Source organism: Lathyrus oleraceus, chromosome 3 (assembly GCF_024323335.1).
Source record: "Lathyrus oleraceus cultivar Zhongwan6 chromosome 3, CAAS_Psat_ZW6_1.0, whole genome shotgun sequence".
Lineage (NCBI taxonomy): Eukaryota > Viridiplantae > Streptophyta > Magnoliopsida > Fabales > Fabaceae > Lathyrus > Lathyrus oleraceus.
Window position 1 is genome coordinate 336854615 of NC_066581.1, and position 24286 is coordinate 336878900.

Below are 24286 nucleotides of genomic sequence, written 5' to 3' on the forward strand. Positions count from 1 at the left end.
AACACGTTTTGCATCTCGAAAAATATAATCCTTCACGATGGTCGCAAAAAAAAAAAATCGAACATAGTCGTCACTGAACTTTATTTATTCCAATGAAGGAAAAGGAAAATATAAATAAAACCTTTAAAAAGAAAGAAAATGGTCATCGTAACCATATTCGGGTTCAAGAGTCGATTACGCAAGGGGAATGTATTAGCACCCCTCATGTCCGTTGTACTCAACGATAATCTTTTAGTTAAACTTGTGATTGAATGTTAGCTAATGTTATTTGTTTTCTTCAAGTAGATCAAAAGTGTAAAAGAAAATAAAAAGGGTCGCAATAATATTTTTGTTAGGGCGTGCTTGATAAGATTGTGAGTCTTGCTCCTACTTATCCTCAGGTAGGAATTCAAAGCTACATAGTTCTGGACAAGACAAAAGATGTTTTTTGTGTTTTTTATTATAGTGTTTGACGAGATGTGAATCTCGCTCCTACGTATCTCCAAGTGCGATGGAGAACTCAAAGCTACGTAGTTCTTGGTAGCCAAGAGTGTTGGTTGATCGATTTTAGAGGACAAATGTTTATGTCGCATTCTAACGGTTAACCATTGGCTTGTTTGCTCGCGGATGGGAGACTTAGTGTTTTTTTTTTGCGGTGGAAGAGATCATGTTTGATCGCATTCTAGCAGTTTAAACATTTAGTTGTATGCTCGAGCATGAGAGGCTTAAGCGCTAGTTTGTGCATGCATTAGAAAGGACTAAACAATTTCCATTTGTGAAAAGGGTTTCGGTCACGCAGGTGCAAGAAAAAGATATGTTTGTGTGTTGAGTGTTTTGTTGGATGACGATTACTCAGATAGTCGAGTGAGGGAACTCATATCTAAATATTCGAGTAGATGAATAAAAGGCTCTAGATCATCTCTGTTTTCATCCTTAATTGCGAAAGGATTTAGATTGTGTCAGGGTATTTTGATTGGATGACGAATACTCGAATGATTAAGTAAGACAGCTTGTGTCCAAGTATTCGAGGAAGTGAATAGAAGGCTTTAGACTACCTCCCTTTTCGTCCAAGTTATTACGAAAAATGAGTTTCAATAGGTTTTGATTACGTGAGTGTTTGAGGTAAATCGAGTTGGAAGTTTTTTTAATATATGACGATTACTCGAATGGTCGAGTAAGGGAACTCATATCCAAGTAATTGAAGAGAGAAATTGAAGGCTCGAGACCATCTCCATTTTTATCCTTAACGAAAGGGTTTAGATATTGTTAACGTATTTTTAGATAAACGAAGAATAATTAAATGACCGAGTAAGACAACTCGTATCCAAGTATTCGGGGAAGGAATAACATGATCTAGAACACTTCCTTTTTCATCTAAGTTATTGTAAAAATGATTTAATATTGATTAGATTTAGAAGTATTTTAAGAGATGACAATTTTTTTGACTAGTCGAGTAAGGGAACTCGTACCCAAACAATTGAGAAGAGGAATCGAAGACTCGAGACCATCCCCCTTTTCATCTTTAATGAAATTGTGTTTAACCGCGATTAGGTGTTTTGAATTGATTTAGAAAAGGCGCACTCGATATTGATCGAGATTTTTTCTTTGTGTTTGAAACGAATATGAATTATAAAAATGGTTTCGAAATGGTTTTGAATCAATGATGAAATGGTCTTGAAATGATTTGAAGCCAACGTGATTATGAATGAAATTGAGTTGGTAATTTGAAAATGATTGTTGAAATGATAGTGAAATAAGTCGATCCTTATTTAATTAACAAAATCAATTAATTAAAATTTGATTAAATCATCCATCTAAGCTAATTCAAATTAATTATCAAAATTTATTTGATTAAAAATTAATGAAATCAAATAATTAAGTTAATTAAAATTGATTAAAAAAATTATCTAATTAAACAAAAAATTTATTAATTAACTAATTTAATTAAAGAATAAGCAACAAGATCGAATATAAAATAATCGAAATGAATTAACCAAAATACGCTAAAAGTCGGTTTGTGCGTAATGACAACACAAGTAATGTCATACACAATATCATAACACGGAGAAAATATTCTATCAATGTACAAAAAATTAGATGGCATAACGACATAAAATTGCCGAATCCACAAACTAAAAATCCGATTTAACACGATATAAACAGAATCGAAACATCACAACATAATATTATTTACAATGTTATTTATATATTCTATAAGTATACAATTCTATAAGTCTCCAAACAAGAGGCTGTAATATTTGATAGAAAGTAAATCCAAGAGACCATGACTACGTTAATATATCAAAAGAAATTAAAACAAACAGTAACAGATATTTAACAATCCGTAATAACCATGGCCGAAAAATATAAAAGATAAATATATATATATATATATAAAGGGGGAGAGAAAGAGAGTTCTTATCCCTCTCCTTTTCTTCACATTATTTCCTTATGCTTTTTCCTTATTAGAAAAGACCAACAATGCATCTTCAAAAGTTTACCAAAACATCTCTTAAATCCAGCACATTCAAGCATCATTGTTCTCATCCAAGTCATCTTTAACAAAAACAGAATCATCAATCCATTTATAAAATAACGTTCATACTAATTAAGATAACAACAAGAACAAACACCACCACATAATTGATCCATAAGCAATAAACTCAAGCACCAAAATAAATAACACTAGTTGAAATTAAACAAACACAAAGAAAATCCAATGTCAAGCAAGGATTACCAACAAACAATATAAATCAAGAGGCAAACCAAAGTTGATGATGGTTCAAACGGTTAGAAATCCCCCAAAATATATAGAGAATTTCAATCAATCTTGATAAACAAGATTGTTATCACCCATATAATAGCAATGAAAAGAAAGAACAATGGAGAAAAAAAGAAAATAAAGAACGATGAAGGAGAAGAGTAATAAAATTCTGCAGAGTTTCTCTCTGCCCACAAACTGTGGAAAACTTCTTATTCACTTTCCAACTACAAAATACTGTGAATTACAATGTTATGAATACTCTATTCACTTTATTACAAAAATAAGGGTTACTCCCTCTATTTATAGATTTAAGTTAACTTGGACCTCAAGCCAAAACACAAAACTATAAAAGCTCAAAATAGCTAACACTACTAAAATAGGCATAAATCAAAATTACGTGTGAAGCAACATGCTTCGACACACTAACACAACTCAACACCCTAGGTGGTTCGACACTTCCTTGTTCCTGTCGAGCAACTTTCTTCGACACAAGGAATTACAATTCTACACACCACCTAATTCATTGTGTCTAAGCTATCTACATTCATCATAGCTCTTAATCTTCTGAACACCTCGACCTGCACACCCTTCGTCATGATGTCTGCAGTCTGAATCTCAGTTCTGCAGTATTCCACATTCATCTTTCCATCTGCTACCTGCTCTCGAAGATAATGGAACCTCATCTCGATGTGCTTGCTTCGACCATGTGCTATCGGATTCTTCGCCAAATTGATAGCTACATGCTGTCGATCTTCATGGTAATTGCTCCATGACTCTTCGCTGTTATCTCTTCGACCATATTCACCATCCATGTTGCTTGACATGCACAAAGAGAACCAGCTATGTATTATGCTTCGCACGACGATAATTCCACTAATGGTTCCTTTCTCGAACTCCAAGCAACTGGTGCACCACCTAACATAAACACATAACCAGGTGTGGATTTTCGATCCTCGACATCACTACACCAACATGAGTCGGTGTATCCCACTAATTTACATTCTTTTCCTTCATCGATTGCAGGAAACAAAATGCCATAGTCGAGAGTTTCTTTCAGATACCTTAGTATCCTCTTCGCCACTACTAGATGTGATAGCTTTGGCTTCTGCATGAACCTACTCACCATACATACATTGTATGCTAAGTCAGGCCTTGTGTGACAAAGGTATCGAAGTGACCCAATAAGTCTTCTATATTGGGTTGGATCGACATCATCTTCATCTGAATCCTTCGACAGTTGTAATTTGGGTTCAACTGGAGTCGAAGTTAGGTTGCAATCTTGCATCTTAAATCTCGGTTCAACTGTCATCCATCATTTCCTTTTGTTGGACTGGGGTTTCCGGTCGAGGAGGAGGTGTTGGATTTTGACGAACTGACGCCCTTAGAGCCTCCAAAAAGTCTCATATTCTTGTCATTTGAGTTTCCAGTTGCTGGTAACTCTGTGTCGAATCTTGGATCAAAGGCCTCAGGATGCTGCCCATTTGCTGAGTTAGCATATGGACCATTTCATGGTTACTCTCGTCCATCTGATGTCTCATAACGGTGACAAAATTCAACGTAAAAATTGGGACCGACCGAGACGCCAATCCAAAACCTGGGGGTTGACCGAATGGGGTTTCCAAAGGTCCTAACCCTTGGTAACATGGGAATGGCGATGATGATGCTTCGCCAAAAGTCGAACCGAGATTGTGCATACTTGCCATAAACTCAATCGGTATTCCCAACGTCCTATGCATGGGGACTATAAAGCTTGGCATGTATTCCCCATAAGTTCCCATTGATGTTGGTGCCGGCGTTTGTGGCTGACACGATGTTAGAATTGGCCCTACAAACACGGTCGAAATCGCCGACACCATGTTGGAACCGACATCGGCCATCTGTAACGTCGTTGTGTCTCTCGCCACTGCGTATCCACATACACTAAACACCTTTTGTTCCACTGGGCGTGCCAATTTGTTTTTCACCAACACTCTCTAGCCTTCCTATCAGAGGTTTACTTGTAGGACCGACTACAAAGTCCTAGACTTGGTGTTGAGTGTATGGTTATTTAGTTGGTAAAGTATTTGGAATGTTCAAATAGAGTGAATGTAATTCTTAGTAAGTTGAAAATATAGTATAGTAATGCAATAAAAGACAAAAAAAACAAAGACAATTTGGTAAGTTAAATGATTGATAAATATAAGTGGAAGCAAAAATACACTTTTATAGGGAGACGACTCTTTTCTCGTAAACGCTTTGATACTTCAAGTGCACTCCTACTGCAAATGCTAAAATACCATCCTTTGAAATGATCCATACAACTTGCTTAAATACTAGTAGAAAATAATCGTTTGGAGGTTGCAACTATGTCCCGAGATGACACGTGTCAGCCCACTTCTCCCACGTCTGTAGGTAACTTCCCACGTTTCAGACACCCACGATCGCTCCCCATCATGGAGTGTTGACCTTCAACTTCGAATGGCCCCTTTCCATGTTGACCCTGGATTATAAGTTTTCATCGTCAACCTAATCCTCCAACAGACCTTATGGGCGACCATGCTTTCCACTCCTTTGGACGAAATTTGTCAGCTAACAGAGTGCGAAGGAGAACTCAAGGATACATAGTTATGGGTATAAAATGTTTCTTTGTTGGTCGATTTTAGTGAAAGCTATTTTGTCACTATTGACGGAAAAACATTGCTTACCCAAAACAAGTGGAAGAGTGGATGTTTGCATCACATCAAATGGATTTTTGCATATCAACATTCGTGGGGAAAACATCACTTATCTTACTCACACATATGTGGATGAGGCCTTGTTTTGCATAGTCTCGAGACGAAATATCTTTCATTTGAAAAAGATTTTGAAAGTTATGCCAAAAGGAAAAATGGTTTGGATGTGTTGAATACTTTTTCGGGTTGGAAGACGGAGATTTATGACTTACAAGCTCTTACAACTTGGGTCTAATACTCAGAACTATGACTGGACCATACACCCAGGTATTATTTTCTTCCAATTTATTGCGAAAGGGAAACTCATTTGAATTTTAGGAAGGAAGACGGGTGTTTATGACTTGCAAGCTCTTACAACTTGGGTCTAACACTCAGGACTATGAATGGACCTCAAACTCATGTAGCCTTTTTCTATCAATTTTGAAATGGTCAAAGTTGTTTATTAGTAATTTTAAATTTATGTGGAAAAAGAGCTTGACTTTGAATCAAGCATTTCATTTGCGTTTGTGAATACAAAATGAAACTGGTTTGAAAGTTTTGAAATGATTTTGAATCGATGGTCAAAGTGGTTGAAGGATGAATGGGATGTGGGAATCGTGACATAAGTTTGCAAATTGAATCACGAGGGGTGCGAATTCTAGCGTGATGACACGAACTCTAGCACAAGGCGTAACTTAACGCCACAAAGTAAATTGGATCATAATATTATACAATATATACAACAAAGATAAAAGGATAGGAGCTCATACAACATATTTACGACACACATTCATTGTAATTGAAATGAAAGAGTAAAGCAAAATGAAACGTGCACGGTCAAAGTCATGACGGGAGGATGCAAATCGATGTCGAATAACACAAAGACGTGGAAAGTAAAGCTACCAAAAGTAAGATTCAAATTTGATTTAAATGTAATGATGTTGGATCGTTTAATCTCAACACAAATCAAATTGCAAATTGCTAACACACAAAGCACTCATCACAAATAAAATCGAAAAGCAACAAAATATAACATCGTGATAGCAAAAGTTGCATATTGAAGCACGAATTGGTAAAAAAGAAAAATTGTGGATTATCGCTTTGCTAAACCATCAAAAGCGCATACGAAACTGAATCAAAGCATAACGACAACCAAATTGAAAATTTCGTACGGAATCCAGGAGAATTTAGACAAAATGCTAACGCTTAAAGCATCATCGCAAATTGATCGAAATACGTACGAAAACCAAACACAAGTAAATGAAACTTAACATGCAAAGACAAAACATATGTAACTTAAAGTTAACGCATGTGAATTATAACTTAACGCCACTAATCATGCAGAACGAAACACAATGAAGAATGTCGCGCGTAAGAGTATTAAAAATCCATAATGTTGCTAACACAAAGATGAGATCATCACAACCGAATCGAAACAAAGTGAATGCCACACATGAATCACGTATATGCAAATAGCGTATCAGCACAAATTCGATTCGTTTTCAAGATAACCAAAAGAATAGATAAAATAGCATAACCCACACATACTATATTATTATTACAATGAATACAACAACATTACAACCAAATTAAAGTAACCGAAATAAAAAAAACAAGCAAGCCAACCAAATACGTAAATGCGAAAACAAAATCAACAACAACCAAAACATCATCAAAATAACGAAAATGAAAGCGGAAAACCAACTGACACGAATGCAAGTTATTATTATGCAGAGTTGGTGTTGAGTTCGTGTGAGCAGTGTTACGGAGTCGTCGATTTTCTTGTCAACGTGAGAGAGGAGTTGCTGGTTGTTGTAACAGAGATGAGTTGTGAGGCACAATGGATGTTGTGCGTAGCTTCACCGACGTGAATGAGCGGAGTAGGGTGGATGGCGGGAGTAGTTCGTGGCCGGAATAAAGGTTGTTGGAAGGGGTGTTTTGAAAAGTGGTGTGTTTTATGTGTTTGGCCAGAGTAGTTAAGTTCACAGCGGAGGTGCAAGACAAATAGTGGAGTAACAAAAGTTTTAAGGTGGATGGAGTTTAACAGTGAGGGGGAAGGAATGTTGTGAAGAGTTGAAGGAAAAATTAGCAAGGTTTTAGATGGTGAATGGTGTTTAGCTTTTCGGTGATGTAAAATGTTTGTCGGTGAAGTCGTTTGGGTTGGAGAAGGTGACAGTGTGGCTAAAAGAGAAGAAATAGAGGTTGAAATGGGCGACATGGTGAAACTAGGTTCGAAGTCGGCAATGGGTTCAAAGGTTTGAGATGTGAGGCGGTTGAGAGAGGTGGTACAAAGGTAGAGGAAGAGAGTGAGAGCAAGGATGTCACAGTGATTGAGGGTGGTTGGTGATGGGGTGAGTTGGAGAGAAAGTGGAAAATAGGTTGAGGCGAGAAGATGAGAGAAAAAATGAAAAATATTTCTGAGATTTTTTCCTTCAGAAAGTCCCATTTCATTCTTTATCTTTTTTTTTATTAATTTTGAAAACTAACCAATAAAAAGTGAATTGGCCCCGTGTTCTGATTATATATATATATATATATATATATATATATATATATATATATAGATATATATATATATATATATATATATATATATATATCTATATATATATATATATATATATATATAGATATATAGATATATATATATATATATATATTAATATATATATATATATATATATAATATATATATATATATATATATATATATATATATATATATATATATATATATATATATATATATATATATATATATATATATATATATATATATATATATATATATATATATATATATATATATATATATATATATATATATATATATATATATATATATATATCTATATATATATATATATATATATATATATATATATATATATATATATATATATATGAGAGAGAGAGAGAGTATTAGGTTTTAGAAAAACAATGCTTAGCATCTTTAAGTATTTTTAGTGTAAAATAAGTTTAAATTATTTAAAATAAATAAAATTCAAACAGTTTTAAATAAACACAATCAGACCAAAATAAATATATAGTTAATCCTATTTATTTTTCAGTACATCTTGACGAAAAAATAAAAATAAAAGGAATTAAAATAAATAAAATGAAACGCGTAAAAATGATCGACGTGAAATAAACATTTGAAAAACAAATAGATAAAGATCGAATTTTAGAATAATAAATGTTGGATTGAAAATGTTCAAGCTGATCACAATGTGAACGTAAATGGGACAGAAAAAAATATAACGAACACGCCAGATTACACTATGCAAACGGTAGATTAATAAAATTGATAGCTTCAAACTCGATCTCAAATTTTTTTGCCCAATAACATTATGCATAATTGAGAAATGATTCAATCATTTTTTATATAAAATTAAACTTTTATTCTAATTGATATTTTAGACATTATACTATATTATGATATATAGATGATGCAAATTATAAGATAAATGTATCAATTTATTGATCTATAAACAAAATTGAGGATAACATTAAGCTAGCAATTTTATGAAAAAAATCTTATTATAAGTTTTAAGTATATACCCTATTTTTTAAAAGTTGGATGTAAAATTGAAAATTATTTTATCTTCGAGAATCCAAAATAAATAAATTAGCTATATCAAATCTCTATTACTATTCTCAATTAAAATATCAATTTATATAAACATAAATAACCCATTTTCACAACCTTTAACCTCTCCAAAACGCACAGCACGACGAAGGAATTTCACCAGAATCCAGAACCGCACAACTCTCACCCAAACACCCGAAACCTATTCGCGCGAATATTCCCCTTCTTCGCTCGTAATGGCTCGACGGTTCACCTTCTTAGAATCGCTGCAAAAAAAGGACGTGCAAGTTCAGCCCAAGTAAGTAGTGTCTGAATTTTGATAGGTAGCTATAATGGTATAAAATTCTCTAGTGTATGCAGTTTATTTCTGCATTTTAGAGGTATAAAAGAATTTACAAACATTATTATAACTAGTAAGACCCAATAATCCTCTCAATTGCTTCATATTTTGAGATGTTTTCATGTCCAAAACAGCACGAACATTACTGTTGTTGTCCATAACCACACTAGCTTCTGACACTGTTTCTGAAATATTCAACTTTAGATATGCCCATGGAAATCAAGTGTTATCAATTGCAGATAGCAGTTTGTTAAAAAATTTCTTTGTAATAGTGTCGATATAGCGGCTATTCGACAATATTTTGTATTGAATAGCATATCTCAGAACAAGAGCGGTTTGTCCAAATTTATCTATGCTATAGAGGTATAATGTCGTTATACCGGCTAGTTAAACAACATTAAATAAATCTAGATAAAATCAATCCTAATGAAAACAAAATTATATACAATAGTTTAATAGTAAAGGTCAAATCAGTGTATATCTCAACTAATTTCACAAACACTTCTGAGATTTGTGTTTCATACTAGTTTATGTGTTGTATTATATTTTTGCAGCGTTTTATAATTTTAAAACCAATTTTTATCGATGTTCGTTTGGGTCTTTATGTGTTTAGTGTCATACGTGTGCTTCTTAATATGCACTTGTCAATCAGATCTGTATGTCGTTACTCTATACGAAAATGATATAGACCATTGTGCAAAGTACATTCATCTATGATTTTGTGCTTGAATGCTGAACATTGTTGTTTGCTTTTGGCGTCAACTTGAAGAACATGTCAGCTAACTTATTGTAGTGTGCAGCGCCTAACAGGAGGATTGGTTACATAAAAATTAGGAAGTGTTATGATGGTGTATCGCGGATGTGCTAATTCTTTATTTTGGCAAAGATTCATCTTGCTGTCCATTTGAAGAAGGTGTGTGACTTTCTACACTTTAGATATGGTATTCATTTCTTGTAGATGATTAAGTGAGCTCCCTCTGCATGGTTTATTATGCTAGTTATGTACTCACTTTTTTTGACAAAATACTAATAAAAGAGTTTTTATTCCTAAACTCAAGTTTATAATGAAAAAACATTTAGATGGTAGGATTAAAAGCAAGAAAAACACTTGAATATGCAAAAACTTGTGCTTGGAGCAAGTCCATTGCATTGTACTGAATGTCATGTGTTAATTAAATTAAAGAGTGATGACACTTTGCGTGATAAAATACATTTTTCTTATTATCAATTGTAATAGAAGACAATAAAACAGGAAATGGAGATATAGTGAAACCTGTGAATCCATGGTGATTTCGACGACGGTGATGGTGGTGACAGACGAGAGGTAAGTTTCGATAAGAAAGGAACCTTAAATTTGTCTCTTATTCTATCTCTTGGAATTTACAACCCTATTACCTTTCAATGTGTTTTGAAAATCATTTATAAGTAGTTTTTGACTTTGATTACCTCCACTTACAACTTGTATGCTTTCATACCGATTGTTAATAAAACTGTGTTAGAGCTCCTGGCGATAACATGGCAATACTAACCAACTTTGAAGTGTTCTTTCACATGTGGAGTAAAAGTCTACAGTGAATTTTTACAAACACCTTCGTATCCACACTCTGATGGATATAGAACAACGTCTTTTGATCCTTCTTCCTCGTTTCACGTCGCATGTTTTTTTGTTCGTATGTTGCATTTTCAACAATCGGCGTATAATCGTCATTGACGAGATCAAGAACATCTTGAGCTCTAAACAACACAAACATCTTAATCGACCATCGATTCCAGTTCTTTCTGTTGAATACTGGAAACTTTGGGTTCAGACTACTGTTTTCGTCGTTCATCTTTGTTCTTGTGCAAATCGCTCAGTTCTCAGCAATACTCGTGTTTCCCAAACCCTGAGAATCATGATCTGTAATTCTCTCTGATTTCAAACTTCAATTCAACACGGATTTCTGAAACGAAATCAATCACATACCTCGCTACACTAGTGTTTCCCTATGAATCGAAATGGAGCTCTAGATACCAATTATTGGAGTTCAACAATGAACCTCCATTAACAACGCACAAGAAGATGAAGAAGATAAAAAGCAGTTACATATATAAAAAAAGAATGAAATAGTAACTAACTTTTAACTTGCTCAAAAAATGCAAAATTTTGTTACAAATACAGATCACTTTGGGTTTATATATTCATCCAAATTCAAATGTAAACTCACATGAAACTTAAATGCAAATGACAGTAACTCGAGATAAATTACATCATTTCGAGGAGTTAACACTTGATAATATTGCATCAATATTTTCAAAACTAAACATGCATTGCGAGACATTAAACTCCTGACAACCTCACTTATTTTGCGAGGTGTTTCACACTTGACATAAACTGCTTGCTATGATGCAATTTTGTTGTGGCGAGAAGAGCACACTCTCATAACTCAAAATTTCACCAATTTTTAGATATAACTTGTGCCCACTTGTAATCCTTTTTGACACCTTTATTTATTTATATTCATATTTGCCTTAAAAAAAGTCACTATTTATCTGAATGGGGAAATGTTAAATGCACAAGTACCCTCACTACCAACATTGAGTCAAAAATAAATAAATAATGGTATTTCAAATGCAATTTAAGGCAAGCACCAAGTATCTTTACCGTATTAGTTGACACAATTAAAACGTGGGTATAACTTCACTACCCCATAAGTGATCACTATCATTTTATTTTTCCATGAACTCAAATACCAATTGCACAAGAATTGACATTAAAAACGTTGTTAAAATCCATTGTGCCACCCATCGTATCAGCATTGCTTGGAACTGTCAACAGAAACATTTTTATCAGCGTTTTAAATTTCAAACTCCCAACTTCTTCATAGCCAACTTCTCTCTTCCATGGCTAATGACAAAACAGATGAGCCAGTGTTGTTGAAGCTTCTCGTAGACACAGAAACAGACAAAGTTGTATTTGCTGAAGCAGGAAAAGACTTTGTTGATGTTCTATGTAGCTTCTTAACATTACCATTAGGAACCATTGCAAGACTTCTTCAGAAGGATTCAAACATGGGACCTGTCAAAGTTGGCTGTCTTAACTCACTCTATCAAAGTGTGGCCGATCTTAGCAAAAGATATTTCTTAACAAAGACACATAAAAAAATGTTATTGCAACCAATAAACTCGTCAGAAGATTATTGCAACTCTCTCACACTTAACATTGACGATACTCCGCTGGCTACGTACTTCTTATGTACTATAGTTGATGATAGCTGCTGCGGTAATGGTTTATATACTTCCTCTGATAATAATTGTGCAGGTGGGAATCCTTTGACTCATTTAGTTTCCCTCAAACATTTCCACGAAGGATTTGTTACAAGTAGTGCTTCTTTTGTTATTACCGATGATTTGATCGTCATGCCAAACTCCAAGCATGTTACAAGCTTTGGTTTACTTCAAAACTGTGGAATAAAAACCACAAGTTCCTTAAAGGAAATGACGTTTGAAGTCACGAAGGAAAAGGTTTATATATACTTATTTTTCTATTCACGAAATCATAGTCTTTTGTTGTGTGCCCTACACAAATACTGCAGACTTTCATGCTCTATTGATTTGTATTTTGTATATATAGGTGCTGGATCTTTTGAAGTGCGCTTTGATTTCCAAGTCACCTTTAACAGATACATTTTTGCGAAATGAACCATCCGTTGAAGAGTCGTCAAAGATTTTGAACTATGATGTTGAAGATATTGCTGATATCTAGATAAGTGTAAAGCTAGTTATAAGAAAATCAGATGGCAAGGTATTGTATGCTCAAGGGGAAGAAGATTTTGTTGATATGCTATTAACTTTTCTCCCATTTCCCTTGGGAGGAGTTGTAAGTAAGATAAGAGAAAATTGTTCTTTGGGAAGTATTGATAAATTGTACAAGAGCATTGTTGTTTTAGAAGAAAACAAGTATTTTAAGTCAACAAAAGCCAAGACAAGGCTTGTTGATCCTCAGGTTGCATCGCAATTCAAACTAAGCAATAAGATATTACCTCTTCAGCCGGATATGGAGTATTATTGTTATTATGATGGCAAAAGTTTCAAAGACAGTATTATTGATAATCAATTTTTCATAAGTGATGAATCTAGGAAAGATGAGAAAAACTGTAAAAATATGTTTCTACTCGATAATTTCAAAGCATGGAGAGGAAGCCGAGAAGGTTATGTGAAGGAATTGAAAATGTATGTGGCTACCGATGACTTGATCGTTGCACAATCGTCTCCGATTTCATCTTTAAATTTAATTGACAGTTCGGAAACTTCTCTTGATGACTTGAAGGAAGAGGTTGTCACCATTGGCCTTAAGGAGGTAAGATTGACTAAAACTTTATGGATTTTTCATCTTCACCTTTTTGTACTTCTAGTATTGGTTTACTTGGTGATTATTTAGCATTTTCTGTTTTGTTTTATGTTGCTGTTTTGTTGCAGTGTCTTAGCATATTGATGGCTGCATTGACTTCTACATCTGCTCTAACAAATGGTTTAGCTCACTTGTTAACTGAAGTTAAGGAGGAGAAATAAGAATTAATTTTACTTCTAACAGACAACATTTTCAGGAATACTATTTTGTGGTTGTTTCATTTTTTCAGGTGGTTTTAACAAAATAAGGGAGGTTTCTCAAAGGTTTTAAGTGTGTGGTTTTGCCTTTGTAATTCAAAAAATTCTCTTGTGCCTTTACAAGACGTAGGTCACTGACAGACACGACCTTGAGAGTTCTCACATTTCTTTTTGTCAAAATTTTGAAATTTCAAATCTTGGCATTATTATCTTTGACTATAGCATCACACATGAACTTTGGATCTTGTATTTCGATGAGACTTGAGATGTTTTCAAATTGGTTACCATCATCGAAGAATTGAGAGACTAAATCACAGAAGAACCTTGAAATAAAAGTCTTCACTTAAACATCGTTGGATTGCAAAGGCAGAATATGATGAATCTAGGCCATCAAATAATGGAGCATGAGAGCTGGATCAAGGAAATTACAATATATACATTGTACTAAAGAAATACCATGTAGTTGGCATTTCCTACTCTTTTACTATTCCTTTTATCAAGTTTCTTTATGTTCTCCTTTCTTGATATGTTGGGATATAAGAGCATGAAGACTAGCAAGATATGTGAGATTCAGTTTCCCCCATTTTGTTGCAGAGATGTATATTGTTACTGATTTTGGTTTTGTCTGAATCAACAAATCTTTTGATTAAGTGTTCTGATTGAATTAGTAGTATGTGTTTTATTTAATGATAATCACTTCCCAATATTCTATCTTGATGATTAAGCCTTTAAAGGTCCAGGATGGATGTTTGTTCGCATGATAATTAAGAACAGGACGCACTTCAGTAAATTGACATACAATTTTATCACCTGGATGCATTACATGAAATTCGTTTCTAATATCCGTATTTTCGCAACTATGATGTCTAACCAATTGAGTCATGCATAATTTCTTAGATACACCATTAGCCTCAATTGAACCAAGTACTGCACGCGAATTTCCAATATTGGCAAGATAGAGAATCCCTCTCCAAATGAGGCAAATCAAACAACCGGAACTAACTAAGCCAATGTCTTCTTTATGATATTCTTGCTCAAAACTCCTCTCAGCAAATAGAATAAATCTATTTTCCATATCCTTAACAATTTCCCTTAAAATCCTTAGTGTCATGTGATTGTCATTCAGTTCAATACGTTCTGCAATTTTTAACCAGAGTATTTTTTCATCAAAATTTAGCACAACAAGAACACTAATAACACTATCAATCTTCTCATTTCTTGATAACAATATACAGGTAAGTATGCTAAGAAGAAAGAAGCAAAGAAATAACTCATGTAATAGAGTCCTAAAGATGTGTGTACGGATATAACAGGCAGCGGTGTGGCATTTGAAGCCATCATAAATTCCAATGAACAGTGCGTCATGGCTCACATCAACTTGGTTGTGATCTTCCATATCCTTATTTGACTGAACAGAAGCCATGGAGAATTCCCCATGGCAATGCCTTTCATTTTTGAGAGATTTTGCTAAAGGATCAGCATCAAACGTGGCATGGTGTGTATTCACTTTCTGAAGAAAAGAAAGTGGAACGAGAGAGTTGAAAGAGGAAGGAAGAGGATGAGAGAGTAGTGAGTCTGTTGAATAATGAATGTTGATTACTAGACTACTGGTATGTATTTATGCAAATGAAAATGAAAACAGAAAATGACAAGTCTTAACAAAAATTAAAAACTGAATTTAACTAACTCTTATAAAATAACAAACTCTCAACAGTCGTCTTTTAGATAGCTTATAAGTATTTTGATATAATTTAGTGATAGTTGAAAGTTACTACTCCCTAAATCTCATAAAAAACGTCTCATTTGCATTTTTTGTCGTAAAATAATTGTTTCTTTACCATATCAATCCAATATTTATTATTTTTCCACTATTATACTGTTATTTATTAAATACATCACTCTATTCAATTACTCAATTAACTATAATTAATAAGGGGACAATAGTAAATTATTAATTTTGTCATTAAAAACAATATATCTAATCATTTTCTTAAGAACCTCACATTGATCATACGAGACATTTTTATTAGATGAAGGGAGTATGAAAGAGCTTCCCAATATGTTTTAATTTGGTACAACAATTTGTCAATCCTTGAGTTGCAAGCTAGAGATAGTCCCATTAATGACACCTCTTTGATTCTATCAATTAACCCCAATATAGCATAATCTCAAAAAAAAGCAAACCTTGTTCTGATATTAAATGATATAAAATCGATCATTCGATGAGATTTTAAAACGGTCTTCGGATTGTCACCAGTTTGAGGGACCACGAGAGGAATGTTGTAATAATTCTAAATGAAGGTGTAAAACAAACTAGGAGTTAGTTAGCTAATTAATTAATTTTTTAGTTCGTTAACTTATATCTCAAGTAAGTTTTTGGAGTCTTTAATGTAATGCAATAATATTCAAAGTTTTCATAAGGGAAACACGAGTGAAGTGTGAGAAAAACACAAACGAAACACAAAATGATGAAGATTTGTAGAGCTTTCTAGAAACAAAAGAAAGATGAATGCAAATAGTGTTTTTTCATCCAACATCTTGATTATTGATGAAAGCAATTGGTAAAGATTGAGTGCTTTGATGAAGTCATTATTTGGAGCACAAGATGTTCTTAAAATCATGAAAGAAGGTTATGAAGACTTAATTGAAAATCCAACAGATGCACAAAGAGTCATTTTCAAAGAGTCAAGAAAGAAAAATTGCAAGACTTTGTTCTACATTCAGCAAAATGTGGATTCTCATCACTTTGTGATGATCTAAAAGACCACCAAATCGAAAAGAATCATGAGATGTGTTAGAGGAGCATCATGATGATGGAGATAAAGTGAAAGAAGTAAAGATACCGTGATTAAGAAGAAGATATGAACTAATGCAACGGAGGAGAACCAAAAAATATGTGATTACTTCTCAAAGTTGCTTTGGGAAATCTGATGAAGGCATGTGGTAAAGGTATCATTAATCAACAGGTGGTTCAAAAGGTAATAAGATCCTAGACAACAACATATGATTTAATTACGGTGGAAATTAAAGATTCTAAGCATCTCAAGACCATTGGTAACTCCCCATTTGTGTGATATTTAAGCCCTTATTACTTGACTTTATTTTAAGTTGATAAGCATAAATAGGATTAATTAGAGATTTTTGTATGCTTTTAACTTAGTTATAATGGAGCATACTAGGTACCCTTTTTATGAGTTTTATATGTTTTATGCTTATGCAGGAGTACTTTGGTGACAAGTTATCTTGCGTCAGGAATGCAACTTCACTTCCCAGCAGGCCTTAGAGACAGAATATGCTAAAAGAAGTGAATGTTCTAAGTAATAAGAAAAATGTGGAAGAAGATTGGGGATGGAAGCACTAGCTAATATTGAAAGTTAAAGGGATAAGAATGAGCACTACGTGACAAAACCTGCAAAAGATGCTATATATTGAAAAAGATGCGTGTTTCATGCCTTCTCTTCTATGTAGTCATCGAAAGAATAATTTCTCTCCTTGGTGTGGGTCTTGTACTGGTATGAAAGGTTAAAAAAGGAATATTCTAAATTTTAAGGGTCAAACTAATGGATAATCATGAGGCCCATGATCTAAAAACTCAAGAAAACCCTAAAAGGTTGGAGAATATAAAATGATTATCTTGGAGAAAGGAAGAGAGGTTCATAATTTGAGAAACTTGAGAAATAACTTAGGCAAATACATTTTCGTGTGGAGAAAAAGGAGTCTGAACCTTAAGTGAAGGAAACCTCCCATCTTTCTTTTCTTGAAGAATGCAGTGCTACCAGGTGTGATAGATCCCACCTCTTATTGATTGAAGAATACATGAAGCAAAATTGTTACTCTTAGGTTTTCATTTTCTTTATTTTAGAGTTTACAAATGTAAATTTTCAAAATTTGTGTTATTGTTTTTCTCTTGGTTACCATGAGATAAACTCTTTATGTTGAGCAATGTGAAGTTTAATAAAATTTAGTATTTTGTGTTAAATGGGTGAATCTAGTGATACATTTTATCATATGAAATATTGTTATATATATTTTTATTTTCCTGATCATCTTAGAAACAAGTAAAATCTTGTTAATGTTGAGAGATCCCTTGACAAGTAGAAATCATGATAAATATGGTTGAAAGTAGTGGGATATACATATTCACTAGATTACTTACTTTAGACATAAAGAACTACTATTAGAACAAGATTTGGTTCTGCATCTATACCTTGAGTTTTGATGATAACAATGTTGTATTTGTGTGAGAACAATTTTGGCAACCTAATGGTATGTTATTGTGTAGCTTTAACAACCAGTCCTGATTCTGATTATATGATGTGCAACATCATTAGTTTATGAACAATGAGTTCCAAATCCGCTTCCGCATCAGCTATTAGAAGTTCTGAAAGATGTTCAATGTTGCTGCTGCAATGATCTTTCGGCTTCTGTACTGATTCACTTCTTAGAAGCTTATGAGGAGACGTTATGTTGCTGCTGCAATGTTCTCTCAGTTCATGCTTCTAGACGTGACTCTGATCACCAAGCTTCTGAAGAATGGAAAGATTCTAAAGTTATGTTACGTAGCTGAAGATTTTTAAGATCTCAAGCTAGACGATTGAGGTTATCAAGGTTCTGACTGTAGATTCTGAAAACTCTAAAGATTCTGAAGATCTCAAGCCAGATTATTGACGTTGTCGAGGTTCTGACCGAATATTCTGAAGTTTATGAATTCATCTTTATGTTTCTTCATTTCATGTTTCATCAACTTTCATTAGAAGCCAATGAACTTGAAGATAAGATCAAATGAGTACGTGATCAAATAATGCATAGTACAAATCAAATATCCTCTCTACTACCTGATATCATGGGGAAAAGACAATATTATACATCACACATATAACTGATTTGATGGGCGAAGAACAACACACAATATCACTCCTTTCACCATTCAACAGTGGACAACCACTCTATGAACTTTCCCTATTTTGCCCTCTAACGGTCTTTTTATTATGCTATATAAGTGAGACTTGGAGACTTGAAGAAATTTATCGGTGATACAACATTTTGACAAGTCCATTTCTTTGTGAAAAATTATCATTATTTTGTACACCGTTTTTCTCTAAGTGTTTGTTTATCATTTGTGTAAAATCTACTTGTATAAAAGTAACTTGTAACATACAAAATATTATTCCAACTGTTTGTTTGATTCCTTAAGGAGGTTATCCTTGAGAAGACAAATAAGTTTATTCTTTGTGAGTCCTTAAGGAGACTAGGGTATAGTTGGATCCTTGAGAAGACAAAGAAGGGTATTCTTTGTGATTATTGTAATATGTTGATTATAGTGGATTAAGTCCTTGTGTGCAAGGAAAAATTACTTTGGCGGGTGGACTGGAGTAGCTTTGAGTTTCAAGCGGACCAGGATAAAAATACTTGTGTTTTCATCTCTTTGTTATTAACTTGTTAGTGGTGTTCTTGTTTTGGAAAAATCTTTTTCTTGTAAAACCCAATTCAAACCCCCCTTTCTTGTGTTTTTCACACATTCAATTGGTATCAGAGCTCTGGTTCTGATTGTGATAAAACTATTATCAACACTTCATTGTATTCAGTACCAATCAAGTTTGTGTGAGAAATAATGGTCGTTGCTAAGGTTGTTAACAATAATGAAAGAGATCACTACATTGCAAAACCACCAATCTTTGATGGTGAGAAATTTGATTATTAGAAAGATAGAATAGAAATCTTCTTTCTTGGTTATGATGTTGATCTATGGGATCTTGTAGTTGATGGATACATTCACCCAGTTAACCGTGAAGGAAATAATATAGCAAGAAGTGTTATGACTGATCAACAGAAGAAAGACATCAAAATCATCATAAAGTCATAACTATATTGCTAAATGATATCTCTTATACTGAGTATGAGAAGATAACAAACAGATATTCTGCCAAATTCATTTTTGACTCTTTGAGGATGACTCATGAGGGTAATGCTCAAGTAAAGGAGACAAAGGTCTTGACTTTAATCCAGAAGTATGAGGCATTCAAAATGGAAGATGATGAAACAATTGAGAATATGTTCTCAAGGCTTCAGAAGATTGTTGCAGGACTGTAAGTTCTAGGTAAAGGATACTCTACAACTAACCATGTCAAGAAGATTATAAGAAGTCTTCCTAAAAAATGGAGACCTATGGTAACTACTTTAAAGATGGCAAATGATCTAAAAAGTATCAGTCTTGAAGAACTTGTTAGTTCTTTAAGAAGCCACGAGATTGAGGTCGAGGAAGATGAACCTCAGAAGCAAGGTAAATCTATTGCTTTAAAGTCTAAGCATGAGAAGATAAAAGCTTATCAAGCTGAGGAAGAATTAGAAGGATTTGATGAAGACTCAGAAGATGATGATAAGTTATCTTTAATTTCAAAGAGAGTCAACAGACTCTATAAGCAAAGGCAAAATGGTCAAGGAAAGTTCAGAGGAGCCAGAAGGACTGCAGGTTGTTTTGATTCTTCATCTGGATAGAAGCAAGGTTTTGGAAAAGAAGTATCTACTTTGAGTGCAAGGAGCCAGACCACTACAAAAATGATTGTCCTAAGATGAAAAAGGACAGAAGGCCTAAGAAGAATTTTTCCAAAGGAAAGAAGCGGCTTATGGCTACATTTTATGACTTAGAATCCGAAGAAGATTCTTACGAATAAAAAGCTAACATTGCATCGATGGCAACTACAAATGATCCCAAAGGCTTTGAAGAAACAAAAGACAAGGTATTATCAGAACCAATCTGACTCCAATTTTGAAGAGGTATTTTCTAATCTATCTTGTTCTGATCTTGAATCATGTCTCTCTAAAATGCTGGAAAAGTACCAGAGTCTTCAGAGTAAGTATAAGGACCTTAAACAAGTACAAGTAGTTGCTTCTAAAACTCGCAGTGAGCTTGAGAAAGATATTTCCTCTCTAAATGAAAAGGTATTTTCTTTAGAAAATAACAACTCTACTTTGAAAAGAAAAATTTCAAAACTAGAGGAGGAAATAGTCTCAGAAGCTTCTGGTACTGATTGTGTCATTAGATATGACAGAGCATTCTAGTACTTTCTAGATAAAAGCATAGATATAAATAAAATGGCTTCTATGATCTATGGAGTTAGCATAAATGGAAAGAAAGGTTTAGGTTGTACAAAAACTATAAAACCTGACGAAAGTCATAAGGTAGAACCAAAACCTCTCTATGTGCATTTCGTGTCTACTGGCACTGAGATTGATATTTTTGCACAGACACATAAACATACAAAGGGTAAGAACTCAATTCTGAAATGTAAATATCACACACAAATTTTCCATGATTATCATTATGCTAAAAGACCCAAAGTTGTAAGAAACTATGGGAAAACTAACAAAAGAGGACCTAGAAAGTGGGTACCTAAGGATAAAATAATATATGTTGCAGAACATGTGATCTGAAGGTATCTGAAGGTTGAGTACAAATCTCTTGATTCAGATACCAGTCTTACTACCTGGATAGTGGATGCTCACAACATGTGATGGGTAGAAGGTCTATGTTCCAATATTTGAGGGTCTATGCATCTCTTAATCAACATGCAAAATAGTTTATACTTAGTTTGATCATGTTATAATATAATTCATCAAAGTAATCAAAACACACACACATGTGAGGACTTTTTTTTATTGTATCTTGGCTTATGTTCGGGTATGACATTTTTGAAAAATAGGTTTAAACCTTTGGAGTTATGCGCATAGTTCTCCTTTTGTTATCATCCCACTCCTTTCCTTATTAATGGTACTAGAGAGATGATGCTATTGTGGTCCTAAATATTCATTTTGCATTCTTTTTCTTATTTTTTTGAAGAATTTATTTTTAACTCCTTATTTTCTCAACATTTTGAATTTTTGACTATTTTTTCTTTATAACCCCAACCCCGAACTTAAACTTTGCTCACTTCCAAGAGCAACCCCAAAGTTATTCTTTTTCCTACAACTTTAAAACTAAACATTTCTACCTAACCTCAAAGAAAGGGTGGAAAGATGAAATATTTCAAGTCATATGGCTAATAAATAAGGTAAAGTCACCGAAAATGGCTATGTTCAAAGTGGTTTGCAACAAATGTATCTTATTACTACAAGATGGTTTAAAAGGCTCAAAGTTCAAAGCAAACAACCTTCACAGTGTGTGTAAATCAAACCAGACTGAATGAATCGAAAATAGTTCAAACCCGATAAAGCAATAATGCATGGAGATACTCAATGAAAGGAATAGTAAACAATGGAATTTATTTGACTCAAACCTTACTAGTTAAGGTATCTGAAGGTTGAGTACAAATCTCTTGATTCATTTTTCATCATTTTCTTTCAATTTGTAAGTCACTTTTATGATGATCAAGTTTTCTCGGATTGTGCTTTTGGTTCATTTGTTCAATTCTACAATTGCATTTTTGTTAAATCTGAAAGAAATAACAGATGAAAACTCATTTATTAAAGACAAACATTACTGAATTGATACAACGGGGGAAGAGTACTTATAAGTGTTATTACTCTTCATTAGGTATACATTCGGGGAAAAAAATTCTAGAAAAAAACTACCTACATGTCTTTTCATATGTTATCATTGCGGAAAAGATCATGCATGTCATTCATAGTGATGTTGAAATCACTATTCTACCGGGTCCATTCTGATCTCATGTGTATCACCCCGATTAAAATAAGATAATTATTTAATTTAAGTTAATATTATATTTATTAATTTAATTAAATAATTGGAATTATTGGATTATTATTATTATTATTGGAATAATAATTATTGGAAAATATATATAAGTTGGAAATAAGAAAAAGAGTTCCATTTGGTAAAGAAAGGGTTTTTACGTGAAAAGCAGAGAAGCGGCTGAAAAGGGAGAAAAGGGCAAAGAGGCAGAGCAAGAGGAAGAAGGTTGGAGAAGAGAAGAGCTTGAGGCTTAAAGATTGCCGGATTAACTCAGGTAAGGGGGGTTTATCGTCGTTTAATGGGTATTATGGGTTAACATGTAATGGGTAGTGATGAACCGTTGATTTGACCCTAATTGGGATGTTGAATGCTGAAAAATTGTGTTGGATAAGTTGTGTTAAAACTGAAATTGAATCTGTAATTGGATGGGTAGTGATTTTCCGAAAACATAGCTTCTTACGGAATTGGAATCGGAGGTCCGGAAGTCCTCCAACGGCGGAAAATGCGGAGAATTCTGCATTCTGCTTCGTGTTAGCGCAGGAACAGCTTTCTGTCTTGCGTTAACCGGTTAACCCAGGGTGTTAACCGGTTAACACTGTTATGAATTGTGAAAAATTGCTGTTTTGTCTGCGTTAACCGGTTAACCCAGGGTGTTAACCGGTTAACACTGTTGTGATTTATGAAAATTGCTGTTCTGTCTGCGTTAACCGGTTAACCCAGGGCGTTAACCGGTTAACACTGTTGAGTTTTGCCAGAAAGCGTGTTCTGTCCTGCGTTAACCGGTTAACCTAGGGCGTTAACCGGTTAACACTGTTGAAAAGTGGAAAAATTAATATTTAAAATGTTGTGTACATGTTTGATGGTTGGCCTATATCGGTGTATGATATAGTAGGGATCATTTCCCGTTGTTTTGAGCAGTATAGGTATTAGTAGAGTGTGCTAATACTGTGATTGAATTAATTGGCATGACGTGATATGAGTATGTGATAAATATGCCGATGATGTGTGAAAATATGCATAATGTTGTGAATGTATATATTATGCATGTATTTGTGAATGAACTGTTTTATGGCTTAGAGTGTGAGCATATGTCCTTGTGGATTGTTGTTGATGGTTGTATGCTAGGTGAATTAGCATGCATATTGTGGCCTTTATGGTGGTAGCTAATTCCCATGGTGAGGAATTAGTGAGTAAATCATTGTGGATTGTTGTTGATGTTTGCATGCTAGGTGATTAGCGTGCATAGCATAGCCCTTGGGGTGGTAGCTAATTCCCATGGTGAGGAATTAGTGAGTGAGTCACTAGGTCTCAAATGAGTGGGACTAGTGGGCTTGGTAGCCGTATCTGGATTTGATCGGTGAGGTTGAACTATATGTTCACGAATAGTCGGTACCGCATGCATGGAGTCTCATTGCATAATGTATGTATTGTGTATAATATGAATGGATGTGTTCCAACATTATACGTGTGTTTTGATGTTTATGTTGAGCATGATTATGATGTTTGAGTGGATGTTGCCGTTACCGAATGTGTGATATGATTAGGGTGATTAATGTGTTATTTACTTAGCATTACATGATATTTTATAATGCTTATTATATCGATTGAGGAACTCACCCTTACAACTATTTTTCAGGTAACGAGCAGTGAT

The 24286-nt window shown here is 33.9% G+C and overlaps 1 protein-coding gene across 5 annotated transcripts; it reads left to right on the plus strand.

Annotated features, from left to right (window-relative positions):
* The first annotated feature begins 9118 nt into the window (after positions 1 to 9118).
* Positions 9119 to 14596, plus strand: LOC127127517 (uncharacterized). 5 transcript variants are annotated; one of them, XR_007805363.1, is made up of 6 exons: positions 9119 to 9320; positions 10163 to 10275; positions 10600 to 10686; positions 12661 to 12863; positions 12973 to 13698; positions 13818 to 14596. XR_007805363.1 is itself a non-coding variant. In XM_051056717.1 (5 exons), the coding sequence occupies exons 4-5, from the start codon at positions 13180 to 13182 to the stop codon at positions 13908 to 13910; spliced, it is 612 nt and encodes a 203-aa protein (XP_050912674.1). In that variant the 5' UTR covers positions 9120 to 9320; positions 10156 to 10275; positions 12661 to 12863; positions 12973 to 13179; the 3' UTR covers positions 13911 to 14596. The 5 variants fall into 5 exon arrangements, 3 of the variants coding, with proteins under 3 accessions (XP_050912674.1, XP_050912673.1, XP_050912676.1); XR_007805362.1 differs by having other exon boundaries at positions 9120 to 9320; positions 10615 to 10686; XM_051056717.1 differs by lacking the exon at positions 10600 to 10686 and having other exon boundaries at positions 9120 to 9320; positions 10156 to 10275.
* The last annotated feature ends 9690 nt before the right edge of the window (positions 14597 to 24286 follow it).

Coding starts and splice junctions, on each gene's coding strand:
- LOC127127517 (XM_051056717.1), top strand. CDS start 13,180: ATGCTATTAACTTTTCTCCCATTTCCCTTGGGAGGAGTTGTAAGTAAG. Junction 13,699..13,817: donor TCACCATTGGCCTTAAGGAG/GTAAGATTGACT, acceptor GTTTTGTTGCAG/TGTCTTAGCATATTGATGGC.